The 21,256-nt window shown below is 41.1% G+C and overlaps 1 protein-coding gene across 15 annotated transcripts in view; it reads right to left on the minus strand.

Moving 5' to 3' along the window:
- DROSHA (drosha ribonuclease III) overlaps positions 1 to 21,248 on the minus strand; it is a 135,427-nt gene extending 114,179 nt beyond the window's left edge. For 2 of the 15 annotated variants that reach the window (XM_063700786.1, XM_004058999.5), the window contains exons 1-8: positions 21,063 to 21,190; positions 19,870 to 19,996; positions 18,096 to 18,161; positions 15,129 to 15,962; positions 10,186 to 10,278; positions 4,511 to 4,621; positions 4,045 to 4,276; positions 101 to 242 (exon numbers count right to left, since the gene is read on the minus strand). In XM_063700786.1, the coding sequence (XP_063556856.1) occupies positions 101 to 242; positions 4,045 to 4,276; positions 4,511 to 4,621; positions 10,186 to 10,278; positions 15,129 to 15,962; positions 18,096 to 18,115 (1,432 nt within the window). In that variant the 5' untranslated portion in view covers positions 18,116 to 18,161; positions 19,870 to 19,996; positions 21,063 to 21,190. Of the gene's footprint in view, positions 1 to 100; positions 243 to 4,044; positions 4,277 to 4,510; positions 4,622 to 10,185; positions 10,279 to 15,128; positions 15,963 to 18,095; positions 18,162 to 19,869; positions 19,997 to 20,523; positions 20,599 to 21,062 lie in introns of all 15 variants that reach the window. The other 13 variants (XM_055367596.2, XM_055367593.2, XM_055367598.2 and 10 more) reach the window with 11 other exon arrangements.
- Positions 21,249 to 21,256: the final 8 nt, after the last annotated feature.

Below are 21,256 nucleotides of genomic sequence, written 5' to 3' on the forward strand. Positions count from 1 at the left end.
GAAGAAATCTCAATGTGGGACTCTCAAGGGTATTTCCCCAAAATTTAGGAATGAAGCTATAATCGCAAGGGTCTCAGGCTAGTTAGTGACTCTGACTCACCTAAATCTTCATCGAGCTTCGTCTTCGGAGGTTCCCACGGAGGCCGAGCAGCTTTGGCCTTTTCTTGCCTGCTCCCCAACTCCTCCTCAAATTTGTCATATAAGTCACGAAGCCTACTCGTTCCAACCACTGTAGAATCTCCCTTTTAAAAATAAAGGATCAATATTAGGAACTATATCAATAACGATCATATCAAAGATATGTAAGATCTCACAGGTAATCAAAGCATTTTTAACAGCAAGATGCTATTTTTCAACCCTCAATTTAACAAACATTTAAAAACAAAATGCTCAAGTACTGGCATACTCTGAATCAAACACACACTTATCGCTGACACAGTCTTCAGGTAAATGTGCCTTGCCAACATTCAGAAACATTAGAACAGGCCAGGCGTGCTTGTTCACGCCTGTAATCCTAGCAACTTTGGGAGGCAGAGGCAGGAGGATTGCTCCAGGCCAGGAGTTCAAGACCAGCCTGGGCAACATAGCAAGACCCCACCTCTATGAAAAAGAAAAAAATTAGCCAGGTCGTGTGTGCCTGTGCTACCTGGGAGGCTAAGGCAGGAGAACTGTTTGAGCCCAAGAGTTGGAGGATGCAGTGAGCTATGACTATGACTGTGCCACTATACTCTAGCCTGGGTGACATAGAGAGACCTCATCTAAAAAAAAAAAAACAGAAAAGAAACATTAGAACAGTTCATCTATGCCCTATTAATATGACATTTTTTAAAAAATCATGACCCTCAGAGAATCATGACAACTGACATCAAATACCCTCGTAGGGAATGTACACTTCCTACTGAAAATCACTGATAACCTATCTTCTCCTGTATCAATCCATCAAGCAATAAGAAATATCCTATATATCCCCTCTCTCTCTCTCTCTCTCTCACACACACACGCACACACACACACACACTCTCATGCCTTAAACACGAGGACATAAACACGCACACACTCTCTCCCACACACACACAAACACATACCACAAACACAGGACTCTGCAACAGATTCCTAGAGAAAATTTTCCACTTTTCCTCACTCAATTTCCAGGTTGAAAATCACTTTACATGTCCACACTCTGACTTAGTAGCCTTAAAATGTAAAAACCAGACCTGTCAAATGTAAAATTAAGGCAAATCATAAAATCTGGTACCCAGAAGAGGGGATAATTCAGGCCCCATCTCATTGTTGGGAGTGGCGATGCCGGTATAGCTTTGACATTCTCACCACCTTCTCTGCACCACAGACGACAAAACTCAAAGGCAAATGTCTGCCTTTTGAGTTTATCAGTCTTCCTCCTACACTGGAGTTTTAATATACTCATAACGATGTAATAAAAAACAACCAACCCTGCCTGTTTAAACTCCCTGAACTTCAGTGTCTTCATCTTTATTGTTTTAAGAATAATAACACCTATGGCAGCCATTCTTCCCTTCTTCCTAATAGAAGCAGGATTCTGTAAGATTTGGAGAAGAGAACTCCTGATCTCTGGGAAGGTAGGCTGAGCCACCAGCCCCTCCCAAAGATGTCCATGTCCTAATCCCCAGAAATTAAATATATATGTTAACTTACATGGCAAAAAAGATCTGCAGCTGGGTGGACCCAATCTTAGTACAGGAATCCTTAAAATCTAGGAACCTTTGCCAACAGGGGTCAGAGATACAACAGAAAAAGAGGCAAGAGATATTCAAAACATGAGAAGGACTCGACCACCATTGCTGGCTTTGAAGACAGAGGAAGGGATCCACAAGTCAAGGAATGCACATGGCCTGGAGGAACCAAGAAGTGCCCACACCTGACAGCCAACAAGGACACAAGGTCCTCTGTCCTCCAGACACAAGCAACTGAACTCTGCCAGCAACCTGAATGAGCAAGAAAACAGATTTTCTCCAGAGCCTCCATAAAGGAGCACAGACCTGCTGACACCCTGATGGAGCCAGAGGCCCACGCTGGATTTCTGACCTCCCAAGCTGTGAGATGACAAATGTGTGTGGTTTCAAGCCATGCCATTTGTGGAACTCTGTCATGGCAGTAAGGAAAAACGAATCCCTGGGGTAGGCATGTCACATGGCTCTGGTAAAGGGATGGAAGCGGAGTCAAGGGATGAAAGGAGAGCTCGGGCAAGACACTAGAAGAATGCTCACCCAACGTGCCCTCTGCATCCTGCGTGTGGGGACGCGGGTGTGTAAGGACCTGAGGCCTGCTAGTCCTGCATCATCCTGCAACTGTGGAAGATGCTCAGGAAGACAGCAGGGCCTGCCATCACTGAGCCACTCAGTGAACACCAGCCATGGCCTCCCTCCAGGTACCTTATTATGAGAAGAACAAACCCAGCTTGTTTAAGTCCCACTTAGTCAGGTGTTATTACTCCTAGCAGCATTTCTAACGGACAGAACCACCTTCTTGCCAGGGGTGTTTTCAGGGTCAACTAAGACAACATGAGAAGCATGGAGTAACATTCGGGCACCGTGAAAGTGGACAGTATGTGAGCTTTCCCTTCCCTCTACCACATCAACTATGACTTAAAAGCCTGCTCTAATTTATCAAATAAAATATCACACCACTATGAGAGACTTCTCAAATCCTTTGTTTCCAAAAACACAGAAATCTCCTTTCAAGCTCCCCACAGATACAAGTCCAAATAGAAGCTATTTTCACAAAATTCCAAATAACACAACCCTCTCTTATCTCTTATCTAATCCCATGCACTAAATCTAACATCTGCAACTTTTCATGCCCTAAATCTGCACGAGTTCATTAATTAAATGAATGAGATGCCCACTCATTCATTTAATCAATGAACATTACAACATGCCTACTCTGTGGCAAATATGCCTAACAGGATGGAGGCATAACGCCTAGGGGGAAGAGGGGAAGAGAGAGCAAAAAGGTGACAGTGACAGAAAATAAAATGGAGATGGAAGAAAGAAAAGAGAAGTGAGCATGTAGAAATAGTGGTGGAGTCTGCCATGGCAATGAGCGCGCCGGCTGTAGCACCACAGGCGCCCCGGCCCTGGCAGCATGTGCTCTAGGAGTCCTCCCTCCAGCCCATTCATTAATGGTGACAATGGCTCTCCCTTTCTGCAAAACTGGCCAATATGCATGGGCAACTTTGTAGGGTTGGTGCTCTTTTGGTCAAGGATACACTTCGAAGAGACAAACTCAAATTCTTCCTTATTTTTCATTTTGGATAAAACACACACACACACACACATATACACATACACACCACAAACTGCACAAACTAGTTACACATGAAAGCTTATGAAACCACCAGTACTGAGACTACCAGTATCATTAAAAATGTAGAATAGGCTGGGCACAGTGGCTCACACCTGTAATCCCAGCACTTTGGGAGGCCAAGGCAGGAGGATTGCTTGAGCTCAGGAGTTCGAGACCAGAGTGGGCAACATAGTATGACCTCATCTCTACTAAAAAATAAAAAAAAAGTAGCCAGTCATGGTGGCCCGTGCCCCGCGGTTCCAGCTACTCAGGAGGCTGAAGTGGGAGAATCACTTGAGCCTGGAAGATCAAGGCTGCAGTGAGCCACGATGGTGCCACTGCACTCCAGCCTGGATGACAGAGCGAGACCCTGTCTCAAAAATAAATAAATAAAAATGCATTATAAAAAGATATTTTAATTAACCTACTGCACTCTTGGCTTTTAGCTTTTTAAAACGGCTTTTGTCTGTAACAGTGATTCTCAACTGGGGGTGATCTTTTCCCTCCAGGGGACATTTGGCAATATTTGAAGACATTTTCGGTAATCACAACTGGGGAGGGGTACTACTGGCATCTAACAGGTAGAGCCCAGAGATGCCGCTAAACATCCTACAATGCATAGGGCAGTCCCCACAATCAAGAATTTGTCCAGCCCCAAAGGCCAATAGTGACAACGCCGAGAAACCCTGGTCTACAGCTTGTCTGCTACTTCAGACCTACCACCTGATCCATGGGGTCACTGGAGTAGTAGTTTTCTGAATGAGTGCATCGAATCCACACAGGCTTAAGAAGTTCTTCTTCTTCCTCCTCATTCTTGTCAGGCATGGTCTCCTCGGGCTCTTTTTCCTTGATTGAGGTATAGTTCTTGTCTTTGCCAGAACTCTGGTTGTCACTCCATCGGTCTTTTTCTTCCTCCCAACGAGCTCTCTTCTTCTCCCTACTTGGGGAGCGACTTCAAAAGAGGGCAAAGGAGGTTAATTATTAAAAATACTCTTCCATTGTAAAAACTATTCTATTTCACCTATTTGGTGCATTTTTCACCTAAAATATGAATACCATGCCAAATCACCGTGTGTACTTTTGTTAAACCAGTGACTCCCAAATACCAGTCTGGTAGCATCAGAATCACCTGAAGTTTACTTGTTTAAAAATACAAATTCCCAGGCCCCACCCCAGATCTACTTACTGATTCACAATCTCCAGGGGTGGGGCCCAAGAATCTGTATTTTTAATAATCTCCCCAGGTAATTCTGGTGTGCATCCAGCAGGTTCAGGAACAACCGATAAACCGTAACTCCTAAAAGAAAAAGATATTTGCAAAATGTTTGGAAATGTCCACATATGGACAATTTCAGCAATGAGAATACCAGTTTTGAATCCTACACATCTGTCTTTGCCAGGAAAAAAAGATTTTAAGACTTCACAAAACAGAGTCTCAATATGGCCATAAATTTGGCCTGAGGACTATAATTATAATCCAAGAATGAACCAGTTATGTCATCCCTAACTGTCTCTGGAACCCCAGTCTTGGGCATTACTACTTGGTGAACCAACACTTTGCCTAATGTTGGTCCTCACAGATATTAATATTAACTCAGTCAGTAAAGAAAGATGAAAAAACAACTCCATCTCCCTGACTTCCTGGGGCTTGAAATCTGCAAAGACCCATCCTATGGATGTACTTGGAGGGAAAAACCTATAGGGTCAGCTGGGCGTGGTGGCTCACATCTGTAATCCCAGCACTTTGGAAGGCCGAGGCGGGAGGATCACTTAAGCCCAGGGGTTCCAGACCAGCCTGGGTAACATGGTGAAACCCTGTCTCTACAAGAAATACAAAAATTAGCCAGGCATGTTGGTGCACACCTGTAGTCCCAGCTACTCAGGAGGCTGAGGTGGGAGGATCACGTGAGCCTGGAAGGCTGAGGCTGCAGTGAGCTATGATCGCACCACGCACTCCAGCCGGGGCAACAGAGCAAAACCCTGTCTCAAAACAACAATAACAACAAAACCTACAGGGTAGATTTTAATTTAAGCCCAAGAAATTTAGGTAGAACAGAGAGACCTTGAGAATCCAGCTAAGTAGAAAAACTGCTTTGTAAGATCAGCTGGTAGCCTTCACAGCTCCACTAACAAAGTTACTACTATCCATGTAAGTTTACATCCAGATCAAAGTAATAAGTATTCTCATTAACTCTACCACTAACTTGTAATTTTCTAACAGGGAAAGTCTGTATGTATATATATGTGTGTAGGTATGTATACTTTGGGAGGATTAGAAAGATTATACATATTATTTATATAACTTCTAAACATTACAATACGCATCATTAGTTTTGTTACCAGAAAAATTACTGTCAATGTATGTTCGCTGTAGAAAAAAATAAAGCACAAACATAAAAACCACACATAACACCACTCAGAGAAAATCACTATATTTCATACATGTTTTAATGTTATAGCCTGACCTTCTCATTCAGTAGTAAATCAGGAACACCTATTTCAATAATTATATATTTGGAGCATTTTTAATAGGTACATTATTATTCTTTTATATGTATATACCATAATTTAACAAAACTAATAATAGTCATTTAGGTTAACATTTACTTCTCTTCCACCATAAACAATGCTATCATGAACACATTTGTGTTCTTTGCACACTTGTCAGATTCTTTCCCAAATGCATACTTTTTAAGGCTTCTCTCTAGTTAGGCAGTACTCGTTTAGACTACCATCAAAACCACATAAGAGTTCCCATTTCCACACATCCTGTCACTATGGTTATTTTTAATCTTTGCCATTCTGATGAAACAGTATTTTCATATAATTTAATTTGAAGTATTTTATCAATATTGAAATGAATATGTTTCATGCTTAAGTCTTTTGTGAACATTCTGGTCACAGGCTATGCAAATTTTTTAAAATTATGATTAGAGTCTTTAATTTGTTGAAACAGTTTTCATTAAGATAACTGTTCTCCCTCTGTCATATGCATTGTAACCGTTTCCAGTTTCTTACTTTGAAATCTGTTTGTTTGTTGCTACATACAACTTTTATAAAGTCAAATCTAGAGATCTTTTTATGCTTCCTGCCTTAGTATGCTTGGAAGCCATTTCCTATCCCAAGGTTAAAAAAAGATTTTATATTTTCATCAGTTACTTTTAACACAATTTTTAATTCTCTCTCTCCAAGGTGTAAGGCAGAAATCTAATCTCAATTTTTCCTCCAAATGGCTCACCAATTGCCAGTTTCTCCTCTGATTTGAAAAAAACATATTCTTTATCACATGTAACTTTACATATTTATTAGATGTACGTAATATATATTCTTGAATGTTGCTCTGTAGTTGTTTCAATGATCTATTTAACCCATATCAAATTTTTAAAATTATTATATATTTCCAGAACCTTTAATACTTCCAGAGTAAGTATCCTTGCATTACTATTTTTCTTCATTATCCTAACTTCTATCCCAAGGAAAAATTAAAGAGTCATTATGAAGTCCTAAAGCCAGTACCTAGGGTCAGGTATGGTAGCTCATGCCTGTAATCCTAGCACTTTGGGAGGCCGGGGTAGGAGGATCACTTGAGGCCAGTCGTTCAAAGACGAACCTGGGCAACATAGCGAGATCCCCATCTCTTTTTACATTTTTAAAAACTAAAAAAAAAAGAAAAAGTACTTTAACTGAAGTTACATTAAAATTATAGATTACAGTCATATGTCACTAACAACAACAGAGATATATTCTAAGAAATGAGTCCTTAGGTGATTTCATCACTGTACAAACATCACAGTGTGCCTACACAAACTTAGATGGTATAGCCTACTACACGCCTAGGACAGGCGGTATAGCCTGTTGCTACTAGGCTACAAACCTGTACAGCATGTGACTGCGCTGAATGCTGCAGGCAACTGTAACACAGTGGTAAATATTTATGTAACTAGACATATTTGAACATAGAAAAGGTCCAGTAAAAAAATAAGGTATTATAATCTTTGAGACCAACATTGTATACAGTCTGTCACTGAAATGCCATGTGGTACGTGACTATATTGTGAAGAAAACTGGTATTTTTACGACATGGTCATCCACTATGGGAAAAGGACATACCTTCCTTTTATTACATCACCTTCTTCGTCATCAGCTACATTTTATAGTTCTCTTCCCATTGGTCCTATGCATTACAAGATGCTTAAATCATTTATTAATAACTTTCCACAGTGAATTTTAATTTGTCTTTGCATTACATTTTCTAACCAGGTAGTCCTTTTTATTTAAAAGGCTGTTAAAATACTGTCAGGTAATAATGGCAACTCTTAGCTCCTAGGGACTCTTTTTGGTTTGTTTTGGTGCTTACTCTGAGGCTGGCACCCTGCTAAGCACTTTACTGACATTTCACATTTAATCCTGACAGCAAGCCTAGGAGGCAGATATTAACATCCCCTACAAAGGAGGAAACAGCTTTGAAAATCAGTCACTTGCCTAATACGATAAAGCTAAAAGTGGTAGTTAAATGCTAATATGGTTGATACAGACATTTCAGCATGTTCTAAAAAGAAATTCCACCAAATGTTTTATTGCCAAGAAACACAGGCAAAAGACATCCTCACCCATCCTTTTAAGCAGGCGTTGTGCATGATGTAATGAATGGTCAGGGTCAGTTGTTGTGAACATCAGTTAATATTTTTTTTAACACTTTGAGAAGGGCATTTCAACACAGAAACAAAAGATCCTTTTTAGGTAAGTGTCTCAGGCACTCCAAAATTCAAAATCCAAACTCCCAGTGTTTCTTCTTACCAATATGCCACAGTGCAAACTGGTAAATTTTCCCCCTCACAGTATTTCCATCTCTAATTTTTATTTTCTGCTGTGTTAGTCAGAACTTACAGAATTCAAGTCTACCTTCTCTGCAAGCTACCAGGCATTAGAGAAGAAACCATTAAACCGAGGCTATTTCCAGCACTTATACATTAAAAATCATCCACCTCAAATAGGTCCTCAATGATGTCCACTGACACAATACCCTGGCTTTTCTCCTGTCTCCTCTCCTCCTCAGGCCCTCTTTTCATCTTTCCTAATTAATCCCATCTAACCCATGGCATTTCATCCTTCCTAATTAATCTCATCTAATCCAGAGCAACATGTAAGTGTCCTATCAAACGCACTTACAGCACTTAATTTCCTTTTCCTATTAAGTGGGGGCCTTTGTTAATGACTATATCACCCATACCAGTAAAATACCCGGGACACAAAAAAACACCATGTTTTTAATTACCATGTTGATTGTATCATAAGGATATTCAGTAACAATGATAAGCAATGGGGCCTCCTTGCCTTTTTTCAAATTTGTATGGGAAAGGCCTGCAGGTTTCAACACCACATTTGACTCTTTGGTGATGGTATCCATCAGGTTCATCGTGAGCTAGCATTCTTCATCATGTTAAAGACAACTGTTAATATTTCTAGTTTACTAGTTTTTACTCACATATGGATGCTGGTTTTAGTTTAAATACCTAAAAGGCAAGTACTGAGATAACCCTACAGATTTTGACGCATACAATACAGATTTTCTAATATCAACTTTTCTATCCATGCAGTCTTGGAATAAACTCTATCCGTTATTTTAACAAACTACTGAAAACATTTGCTAATATCCTAATTCGTGTTTTTATATCCATATTTGTAAGAGAGATTGTTGTGTCGTTTTTGTGTCATTTTTTTTCCCTTGGTTAGGTTTTGCCATCTGGTTTTTCCTGCTGCTACAGAATGAGCTGAGCTTTCCTTCCATCTTTTTTTAGTGTTCAAGACCACTTTAAAGCTTTTTTTAGAGGTGGTGCAAAGTAAGCTTTTTCCATTTTTCCAGAGTTATTGACCTATTAAAGTTTTCTGCTTCTTGTGTGAAATTATTTTTGTTTTCTTAGAAATCAACCCATCACATTCAAGTTAATTTTTTATCCGGTTTTAAATTTCTAAATTTCTTTTCATTCCTGTAATAATACACTTTCTCAAACCTAATGTTATGTAGATTTTTCTTTTCTTTATTTCCCACTTTAAAAATTGTATTTGCATTTACTTACAATATAGTTATATCACTGTAGTTCTATTTCCATTTCATTAATTTATCTTTAAATCCCTTTTTCTGCTTTTCTTAAGCTCCACCAATTTCTATAGCCAAGTGCTCAGATAATAATTATATACACAGTTACCATTTATTTGGCACTTACTTCAGGCCCAGTTCTAAGTGTTTGACATGCATTATCTCAATGACCCCTTATCACTCAAGAAGGTATATATAACTGTCCTTATTTTACAAACGAAGACACTGATAATTTTGCCCAGTAATAAAATTGGGAGAGCTAATAACTGACCCGAATCTGTCAGATTCTAGAGTGCTGTTCTTCATTACCATTATATTAATGTAAGACCACAAAATTTTACTTCGGGATATAGAATTGATTACACCCTTTAAGTTTTGGGTGATAGCAATCTCAATGTCATTTTCTAATGAAAATATGACTGCAGTTTTGCTCTTTTTTTCTGAAACATGTAAATTTAAGAGCATAATTATGAATTTCCAAGGTTTTTTAAAATGATTAATGTATAGTTTTACAGCACTGTGGTCAGAAAAAGTGGTCTGTATAATTTCTAATTTTTGGAAATTTATCAAGATTTTCCTTGTGCATAATCAATGCATCTTGAAAGTAAAGTCTTTTAAATTCCAGTCTGCTTTAGCTTTTCACAGGTCATCTTGGACAGACTCTGAGGCCATTATGAAGACTTGGCTGTTGCTCCATACAAGCACAAAATCTGAATTCAAGGAGATAATCCTATGACTTCTTTCAGTGTCAACTCCTTGCTTACCTTCCAGATCTCTTATACTCTTTTTTGTAGGACCTTTCCAGAGATGGTGATCTTCGGTTGTCTCGATGCCTGTGTCTCTCCCGTTCTCGCTCTCTTAAAGGAATTAATACACAGAGCTGTTTTCAACAGAAAGACTCAAAAACACCATCTCTTTTCACTGAATTCATCTTGTAAATAAATGGACCACATCTAGGAATTTTTCAGGCACTGTTCACTGGGGGACATTTTTATGCCTTCTTAATTTATTAGAGGACAAAGGAGCTTTTCACTTTACAGAAGTTAACTAACTTGGAGAATTTTTGCAGTTTTCTTTAAAGAAAGAAGTCATACATGATGCTATGCAATAATGGGAATTTTATCCTAATCTTCCCTTAAAACCTTGCAATCAGCCAATCCTTGGTTATTTAACCTAGAGGGAAAACTCTAAAGAACTCCACATCCTATTGATTTCTAAAAAATGCTCTATTTCACCTATCAAATAAATGTAAATTATAAAGCTTTTATAGTGAAAATTAGGACAAGGTTCTATAATGAAAGAGCTCTTAATGCTTATGGCTTATAGGCTTGAGTTGTAGATCTAGCTATCACTAACCTGCCATGAGGCCATGACTAAGTCACTTGAATGCTATTTTTCATCTGGAAAAAAAACTAAATAGAGATGTTGGGCTTACTTAATGTAAAAAAAAATAGATGAGCAATTTTTAAAACCTTCCAATGTAAAACTGGGGTTTAATAATATTAATAGCTTTTGAGCCTATTTAACAATGAGGACCTAGAAGAGAAACCTGAACTCTAGTGTGTCTGAATCAGAACTACAAGCCTAAAGGAAATAACCTTCCAATCTTAGAATAGGAAAAATAAAATGCTATATTAACCTGAGTCCAGAAAGAAGACCATTAAAATGTTTGAACTCAAAAATATCCCCCAACCTATCACCAAACAGAAATGTCAATACATTGAAAATAGAACTTACAAAACTGACAGAGATCGGTGAGTGCTTAGGTATTAAAATAGAAATTGCTTTCCACTTAAAGATTCCCCTGTTCTAAAGGAAGACTCCTTTGAATAATGTTTCTGATATATATACAATCCTCAGATATATACCAGCTATCCCAAATAAAGCAGCCAGAGATTTGGATTCTACATTCTTCATCTCATACACTTCTAAAATCACAGTTTACATTTGGGCAGTAAATCTTAGTTATTGTATAGAAATTAGTGAACCATGCCACATGTCAAAGATATATGTAATTTGTAATGGCACGGCTGTTGAAAAAATAATTGCCTACATTTCCAAATAAAAACTCTAATTAGAAGATATTTCTAATATTTTTTTTTTTTTTACCATATAGCCAATAGAATTTTGCATTTAAGGATAACACTTCTAATGATGACTGGTACCTCTGAGTGGGTAGGACTTGAAAAGACCAATTTGGATATAAATCACATTAGTAACACTATTAAGACAAATTCTTTTAAAGCAAGGAAAGCTATGTTTGTGTTACTTTTCCCAAGATTCTTCCTTGTTTGCAAACATTAAGATATTCCTTAGGTACATTAGGGTAGTTCTCCAATAGCTACACATTTACTATCACAAGGTCAGCCATGAGAATTCTTGCGTGGTAGCACTCCCTAGCTAGGTGAAGCCCAGGGCACACATCCTTACCACTCTGCTCAACAGTGTGCTTGGTGCACTACATCTGCCTGTAGCAATTTCTTTCCTTATCCCTGGAGTAACTTTCATTTTTCATGACAACAAATACATATGTCCACTTTTTCACAGATCTTTTCTAAAAACAGTCCACCCTAAGACAATCTTACAATTGTTATTCAACCACATTTTGGAGGCAGAGAGAAATAGGGAAGACAGAATTTGTAAAAGGATAGATTCACTTACCCCAAGAAGCAGGGGAGGGGCAACAAGAGAACAGACTATAGAATTTGCATAAACTTAACACAATCCAAATTTATGAAGTTTCAGTTTTCCAAATATACTTCTAGAAGTTATATTAGGACTTCATGTGCTCCATGTTTGTTTCACAGAAGCATGCCATATAAGACAGATGACTGACATTCCACCTAATTAATATCCCAAAGGGAGCCAATTATAATGTAGCTATGCCACTAGGCAGCTCCAGAGCAAATGCCCCAAGTACATTATAAAACAACTCGAATATAAATAAAGACCGTTTTAGAAAGATATAGATCCTCATAGTAAAGGAGTGTGGTTTAGGATAAATCAGGTTAGAAGTAATTCTTATGACACTTGATTTTACTGAGATCCGCAATTCACAGGACATCTGAGTTTCTTCAAACAAATACATAACTCCAAGTTGAAGCCTTGATGGAAAAATTTAGGATTTATAGTAGAGCCCTGACAACTCCTCTAATTATAGCATCTCAAAACAGAGGCGGAAATACAACACTATCTAGAATGTTTGCTGCAAATTGTTTTCCCAGAAACAAGATTATTAACAATTACTTTAGAGGCTGAAGAAAACTATTTACAAACTATTTACTCTTTCCAGTTAACATTAGCACTATAAAACTGTAACATTAACTATCACATGCCAGCCAGGAGCGGTGGCTCACACATGTAATCCCAGCACTTTAGGAGGCTGAGGCAGGCAGATCACCTGAGGTCAGGAGTTCGAGACCAGCCTGACCAACATGGTGAAACCCCATCTCTACTAAAAATACAAAAATTAGCCGGGCGTGGTGGCAGGTGCCTGTAATCCCAGCTATTCAGGAGGCTGAGACAGGAGAATCGCTTGAACCCGGGAGGCAGAGGTTGCAGTGAGCCGAGATTGCGCCATCACACTCCAGCCTGGGGGACAAAAGCAAGACTTTGTCTCCAAAAAAAAAAAAACAAAAAACAAAAAACTATCACATGCCTATGCCTTTGCCAACTAGTCCATCACAGAATATTGACCAGAAACAGTAGTTCATGCTGAAAAGATTTTTAAAGTCTACCAACTCTCACTCAGCTTTGGCCCACCAGAAATCAGTCATCCCTACAAGTAACACATTCCCTTCTATCTTCTACCAGGCCACCAGGGAGAGGCAACAAAGCATTTTCCTTCTGAACCTTCTGAGCACTAATCCCTCTTTTCAGGGCAGAGAATGACTACTATCATTTAATTTACTGGCAAAATGTTCAGTCAGAACCAAATTGATAGAGCCATGAGAAAAATGTGGAAACAGATGTGAACTGGTTCCTAAATCAGCTGCAGAGCAACAAGAGCCAAGACCAGCTCTCTGCAAACCCAGAGTGAAGTGACTTGGTCTGGGGAGCTCAAACACTTTTAGCACAAAAGTTCCACAAGACAATGAAGGTAAGTACACTACTGGGGAAAGAAAGAGAAGCACCGTTATTAGCTTGACAACAGAAGATCTCAAATCTTCATCAGTGTAAGGGTTCACTGAGGCATAAATAAACATTAGCACAATTGATATGTGTCTTTTATTTTTCCATATAAACCAATGGTTCTCAGGCTTTTGGGATAACAGACTCACACCGTCCTCTTTGAGAACCTGATGTAAGTTTCCTTCTAGAAAAACACACACACAAAAAAGTTGCATATAACTTCAGAGTATTTCTGTAAGCCCAGCTAGAATCCCAGTTTTAGAAATGCCTCCTTGAAACATTATTTCTCTCATATTTACACATATTTGATCTTTTGAAAAAAGAAATGTAATATAGAATGAAACAGTATTTTTAAAATACAACTTTCTTCAGTAAGAATCCATTTCAATGCAACAAAATCAGATTAAAAGCAATTTTAGGCCAGGCATGGTGGCTCACATCTGTAATCCCAACACTTAAGGAGGCCGAGGTGAGTGGATCACTTGAGTTCAGGAGGTCAAGACCAGCCTGGCCAACATGGTAAAACCCCGTCTCTACTAAAAATACAAAAATTAGGCCAAGCGCAGTGGCTCACACCTGTAATCCCAGCACTTTGGGAGGCCGAGGGGGGCTGATCACCTGAGGTCAGGAGTTCGAGACTAGCCTGCCTAACATGGCAAAACCCCGTCTCTACTAAAAATACAAAAAGTAGCTGGGCGTGGTGGTGCACGCCTGTAATCCCAGCTACTCAGGAGGCTGACGCAGGAGAATCACTTGAACCCAGAGGCAGAGGTTGCAGTGAGCCGAGATTGCGCCACTGCACTCCAGCATAGGCGACAAAGCAAGACTCCATCTCAAAAAAAAAAAAAAAAAAAAAAAAAAAAAAAAATTAGCCAAGTGTGGTCACGTGCACCTGTAATCCCAGCTACTTGGGAGGCTGAGGTGAGAGAATTGCTTGAACCCAGGAGGTGGAGGTTGCAGTGAGCTGAGATCTCGCCATTGCACTCCCGCCTGGGCAACATAGCGAGATTCTGTCACAAAAAAAAAAAAAGATATTTTGAAAACTAACTTTCATAATGTGTGAATAATCTTACTTCGTTTTACAAAGAAACCAACCAAGAAGGCAACAATGTACAATAAATTTCTACTTATCCTAAAACTCAGAAAGTCCTTCCTGTTAACTAATTTGATTATTAACATGCAGATCGCCAGTTCCAAAAAAACTCAAATGCTATAACCTGATATGATGATCACATTGAACATAATTTAATCTATGATAACACAAAAAATACAAGATCTTTCATCTCATGGGATCATCATTAAAATGTCAACTGTATTATGCAGAGTAAAAGTCTTATATTCACTGAAATAAATCTACACTGATATATTTGGAATGCTTTTTAAAAGCAATTTTTTTCTGACATCAACTTATTTGTCAATTGTTTCTTCCTCTTGAAAACAGAGTCCAAAATGTGCTTCCTTTCCTTATATAAATCAAGATGCCCCACTGGATCCTTTTGGTTTGGTTGTCATAAATGGAGAATGACCGTGCCTGGGCCTCTGCAGTTCATTAAAGAACTACACACAAGTGGTTTACCTGCTCCGTTCGTAGCTGCGGTGGCGAGATGGTGTTCTCCCTCGGTCATAATCAGATCTGTACCGGCTGTCTTGTCTTCTCCTGTCGGGACTGCGGCCTCGCTCCCGCCGATCCAGGGACCGATGCCTCTCACCTCGCCCATGACTGTGATCTCGATGCCTGTGGTCATCATAGTGTTTCAGCCTTTCTGGGGACCTTCTCTCACTGGGAGCCTTTGGGAGTGGGTATGGAGGGAGATGTCTGAAATGAGGACTACTGCTGTTATTAGCACTGGGCAGGAAAGAACTAGCGTTGTTCTGGAAACTATTAAAACTGGGAGGTGGGAAGTTGTGGTGAGAATAGCCCGGAGGGTACTGATAATTAACCTGCTGCGGCATGACTGGAGGGGGCGGGGGATGAGGCATGGAGGGAGGGGGCATCATGAAGGGGAAAGTGCCCTGTCCAGGAGGTGCCCCAGGGACTGGGGGGTTATTAGGACAAGGCATTGGTGGTGGCATGGGAGGAAAACAAGGAGGAACTGGGAAGGGATGCCTCATCTGGTGGTTGGGGAAAGGCGGCCTGATTGGGCAAGGGGGAAGAGGGCCTTGCGCTGACGGAGGCATGGGTGGGGGGAAGGGTACAAAGTCTGGTCGTGGAGGGAGAAAATTGGGGGCTGGAGAGTTTGAGAAAGTGGTGGAAGGGGCACTTGGAGGTTCATATTGATATTGCACAGGAGGCTGCTGAGGGTGAAGCAGCCTCAGATTCTGGGGCCTAAAGGATGGTGCTGAGGGTCTGGCTCCATGTCCTCCTCGTCCTCGGGGACACCCTCGTCCCGGGTGGAACGACATTCTGTGACTTCATGGCAGAAAAGAAAAAGGGAAAAGTGTTTTTAAAAAAAATCCTCACTATGTAAACAGGGTTTCATAAATGCCTGACCATCTTGATGAGCAACTCAAAGACCCCCTAGTCAAGCCACTGGAATAGGCCACCCATTTAATACTGGGTTCCTGCTAACATCTGAAACCCTCATGCTCAATAAACTCCTCTTCCCCTTTCTTGGCCACCCAGCCCACTGCCATGTTTCGTCCCTGGACCGACCATTCCTTAAAGCTGCTCCACTTCCAAAATGACCAATTCAACATCCCATTGTTCACCATTTGCTGTCATGCCTTTGCTCAAGTTCCCCTCTGATCTTGACCTCACAAGATCAAGGGGGCTTGCCTCCCCAGCCCCCACTTCCAACTCCAAATGCAGATTTGGGATTACCACCCCCACCTCTGCAATCCTCCACCTCTCCCTGATACCAGACCCTTCACATCAGCATTTGAAAGTGCTCAGGTCTATTCCAACATAAAGTACTTTCCTTGGCCTCCAGGTCTCCCTTGACTTTGCCCCTTCTTTGTCCTCCCCTTTACAGTCAAATGACCTGAAAAAGTTGCTACAGATTGAATGTTTGTGTCCATCCCAAAATTCATGCTGATGAAACCATAATGCCGATGTGATGCTATATGGAAGTGGGGACTCTGAGAGGTAATTATGATGGGATTAGTACCCTTATAAAGAGAGAAAGAGAAAAGAAATCCCTGCCACCCACCCCTTACCAGGTGAGACTACAACAAGAAGGCAGCCACCTGCAAGGCAGGAGGAGGGCATGCATCAGAAACCTGGCTGTGCTGGCACCCTGATCTCAGACTGCCAGCCTCCAGAACTGTGAGAAATAAATGTTTACTGTTTAAGTTACCCAGTCTATAGCATTTAGTCATGGCAGCCCAAGCTAAGACAAAAGTGTATATACTTCTAACTCACTCTAATCCGACTTCAGCTTCCACCACCTCTCCAATAAGTGACATGATCAGTGCCCACCTTGTCTTGAAAACCAAAGGTCATTTTCAATCACCTTGCTTGATCTCTGTGCAGCAATCAGTCCAGTTGCCTCCCCAGCCCCCACCCCCATGGATGCGTTTCTTAGCTTCCTGACATGACGCCTTCACTGTGGCCTTCCTACTTCTCTGGCTGTTCCTCCTGGCAGTCTCCCATACCAGCTTCTTCTCTGCTAGGGGGCCTTTAACCGTCTGGTATTCCTCAGGGGTCTAGCCCAGGCACTCTGCTCACTCTGTCTTCCAAAGTGATGCTACCCACCTGCACTGCTTCAATTGACATCAATCTGTCAGAAACTCCCAAGTTACACCTTTAGCCCACAACTTCTGAGCTCCAGACCCACACTGCCAATTACCAACCCCATCTCTCTCCTTGAGTGTCTCACTGACCTGGACCAACAAATTCAACATAACATATGCTAAAAGGAATTAATGACCTTCCCCTCCAAGACAAACATTTGCTCTTTTCCTAGTATTTCCTATCTCAATAAATGACACCATTAATGGTCCTTAAGACATATAACAGGGAATCATCTGACTTGTCCTCCCTCACCCCCCATCCTTAGCTAAAAATTTACTTTAAAATTGCTGTCACTTATATGGCAACTATCCCTTAATAAAAAATAAACAAAAAATCCAATTGTTTCTGCTTCATAAATATTTCCTGAATTCATCTACTTCACACCATCACCTCTTACATGGCTATTACAATAACAATAATATCCTTGCTGGCCTTTCTACAACCACTGTCACTGACCCCAGGGCTTTGTTAGGTTCCTTGCTCTCACAACACTCTGTGCTGCTTCTTAGCAGGTCCTACAATAATTACAATCCACCTTCTAAGGACCTAATTCCACCTTTAATGTCTGCCTGCACCTCGGAACTACAAGCGCTGTCAGGGCAGCGCTCTGGGATTTCTATTAACTGTTCTGGTCTGGCTTCCCAGCCCTGGGCATGGCCCTCTATTGTATCGTGCCCACTGTTGAAAGAATGGGCACATTATCCCCTCTCCCCATGTATCTAAATCCTTTCCACCCTCTACAGCCCAGCACCAATGTCTGCTCCTCTCTCGGTTCTCCCAAACTATTGCCATTCCCATCATGGCACTCACCATGTGTTGCCCTGCATCATGATGTACCGCCTGGATATGTCACATCTTCCACAGAGAATATAAGCTCTAAAAAACAGAAAGAATAAAATAGACATAAACATAAACATGTTTCCCAAACTGCCAATGCTACAAAATATGTCTGCAATTACCATAACACTGATTTTGCAGTTTCCAATACACTTAGCCTACTAACAAAATTAAAACCATGTTGAACTGTGTTAAAGTTTCCAACTAAATTTTTAATGTCCTTAAATTTTAAAATGTCATTATTATTAGTTTTGCCAACTCAAAACTATCAGCAGCTAAAAAGACTTATAGGCATAGATCATCTCTAACTTGTTAAAAGACGTAGGAAAAATATCATTTCCCCTCTCCCCCTTCATACTCTCGTTTCCTTCATGGTAAAAACATGTAGGCATAGGCCGGGCATGGTAGTTCACGCCTGTAATCCCAGCACTTTGGGAGGCCGAGGCAGGTGGATCACGAGGGCAGGAGGTGGAGACCATCCTGGCTAACACAGTGAAATCCTGTCTCTACTAAAAATACAAAAACTTAGCCGGGCATGGTGGTGGGCACCTGTAGTCCCAGCTACTCGGGAGGCTGAGGCAGGAGAATGACATGAACCCGGGAGGCGGAGCTTGCAGTGAGCCAAGATGGCGCCACTGCATTCCAGCCTGGGCAACAGTCTCCAAAATAAAAAAAAATAAAAATAAAAAATAAAAATAAAAAAAAACCATGTAGGCATAGACCAAACACAAAAATCACAGTGAGACCAGCATTCAAATTCAAACATAACCAGAATCTTGTTAACACACCAGTTAATGATTCTTAATTTTCATTCTCAGTTCCTCCCACAGAAAAACACTGTAAACATGAATGATTTTCCAAATACTTGAACTTCAGCAAAACATTTTTTAAAAACTCACATAAATATTGAGTACAAAAAGCTGTAACATAGAAACATTTTCCTAAAATCTTTCTAAAAGTCTCATCAATAGAACTTTACTATGTAGACTTTCAAATGGCTCATGAAAATAATTTCAGATTATGCTAGCAGTCAGTGTGCTTAATAAATAATAGGCACCAAATAATATCTGATTTTTTTTTTTTTTAAGACACAAAGTCTACTCTGTCCCTAAGCTGGAGTGCAGTGGTGCAATCATAGCTCACTGCTGTCTCTTACTCCTGGGCTCAAGCAATCCTCCCACCTCAGCCTCCAAAATAGCTGGAACTACAGGCGTGAGTCACTGTGCCTGACTCCTTATTACTATTACCCAGTCCAGTACCCTCATGATAAACCTGGGGCCCAGACAGGTGCTCCTGCCACCATAGGCTGCTCACTGCCAACAGAATCAAGTTCAAACTCTGTGCTTGGCATTTAAGGCCCTATTGACTCTGGACCCAGGCTTGTTCTCCAGTACCTTCTCCAGAAAGACCCTACTACCCCATGTTTTCCCGACGGATTACCATTCGAGTACAAAGAACCAGCTAGTTCTTTGCTCCTGTTCTCCTCTCTAAAATCTCCCACCCTAGGCAGAGGTTGCAGTGAGTTCAGATCGCGCCATTGCACTCCAGCTTGGGCAACAAGAGCGAAACTCCATCTCAAAAAAAAAATTTTTTTAAAAAATCTCCCAACGTATGAATCCGCCCAGTGATTTTCTATCCATCTACCAATCTTAAATGCCACCTCCTCTATGAAGCCCTTCCTGATTCCCTTAGGTAATGCCATTCCCTCTAGACTTAGTCTAATACTTAATCCTTTTACAGCACTTACCAGAGACTGCCTCATATCATAGTGAAGTATGCACATGTCTAACTCCTCCACTAGATTATCAGCTCCTTGATGATATGGGTTGATTCACAGTCATTTCTGTATCCTTCACATCCCCGGGAAAAGCAACCTACACACAGTAGGTGGTCAATAAATGTTTACTGTCTCACCAATAGTATATGTTTCCATGTTGCTACTGTACATTTCCCTTCCATGTACCTCCGCAACAGAAAGCAGACCTTTTCACTGAGTCATGCAATATTTAATGAGCCCATACATGGGAAGCACTGTCCCAGGCCCTGTAGACTCAGAGATAATAAGACACACAGCCTGTAGGATTCAAGGAACTCAGAACCCACATACAAGTAAGTGTTTTAAAAATACAAAATAATGCAATAAACACACAAAAAAGAGGTATGTGCCGGGCTTAGGGGAACACAAAGGTGTGTGCCGCACCTAGAGGTGGGCAAAAGTCAGGGTCATGAACACTCTTGTACAGTGTGTAACAAGAGCTGAACATTCACTGCCAGATCCTCATGGATGTTTCAGTAGTTAGAAAATCTAAAAATACTAATCATGAAATTGACCTATTGAAGGCATAGTCCGGCTGTGTTGTGGATGCAGACTTTAATTCAAAAGTCAAGGAATTCACTGCACCTGGAAAAGTAACTCTCTTTTCTCCGTCCGTCTCTTTCGGTTGCGGTTTGGAAGCAGAGACACTGAAGGAGCTGTCTTGAATAGTTAACACGGCCAGAACGTCAGTGCATGTAAAAAGAATTTTAAAGTGTGACTACATTTTTATTGAGAACTCCCTCTTTCCCCAGGTGGATCTGCAGGGCAGTCACCTTCATCCTGATCCATAACTGCACATTTACTGTTTGCATCTCCCGCCAGATGGTACGCCCCACGAGGCAGGCGCTGAGCTCAGGATCTCACTCCCCTCCGAGAGCCGGGCGGCCCCAGGCCTGGACCATAGTGTGTGCTCCACAAATGAATGAAAGGTCTCCTTTTTCACTTCCACTTATTTGCGGGATCCAGGCCTAGGGTCGCTCTTTTGCCCTTAGCTGCAGATCTGAAGTGGGGCTGCCCGACCCCAATTCCCGGACGCTTTTCACCCCAGCCCCGGAGACTCCAGCCCCGTTTAAATCCTGACACTCGGAAACTCTCTTCTAACACTTGCAAAGTACCCCTTTTACCTATAAAAGGCTCTCGGGCCGCGAGATTGCCGTCAGAGCAAAGCCAGGCTACTACTGCAGGTACCAAGACAGTGGCACCGCCCGCGCCTCCGGAACAGGAAACCGAGGGAATTAAAAAGCAAACCTGAGAAAGCTGGGCCAAGGGAGGGAAAACTCTTCAGCCCACCGCAGGGCCTTGTGCGCGGTGATTGGCG

This window comes from Gorilla gorilla, chromosome 19 (assembly GCF_029281585.2).
Source record: "Gorilla gorilla gorilla isolate KB3781 chromosome 19, NHGRI_mGorGor1-v2.1_pri, whole genome shotgun sequence".
NCBI classification, from domain to species: domain Eukaryota; kingdom Metazoa; phylum Chordata; class Mammalia; order Primates; family Hominidae; genus Gorilla; species Gorilla gorilla.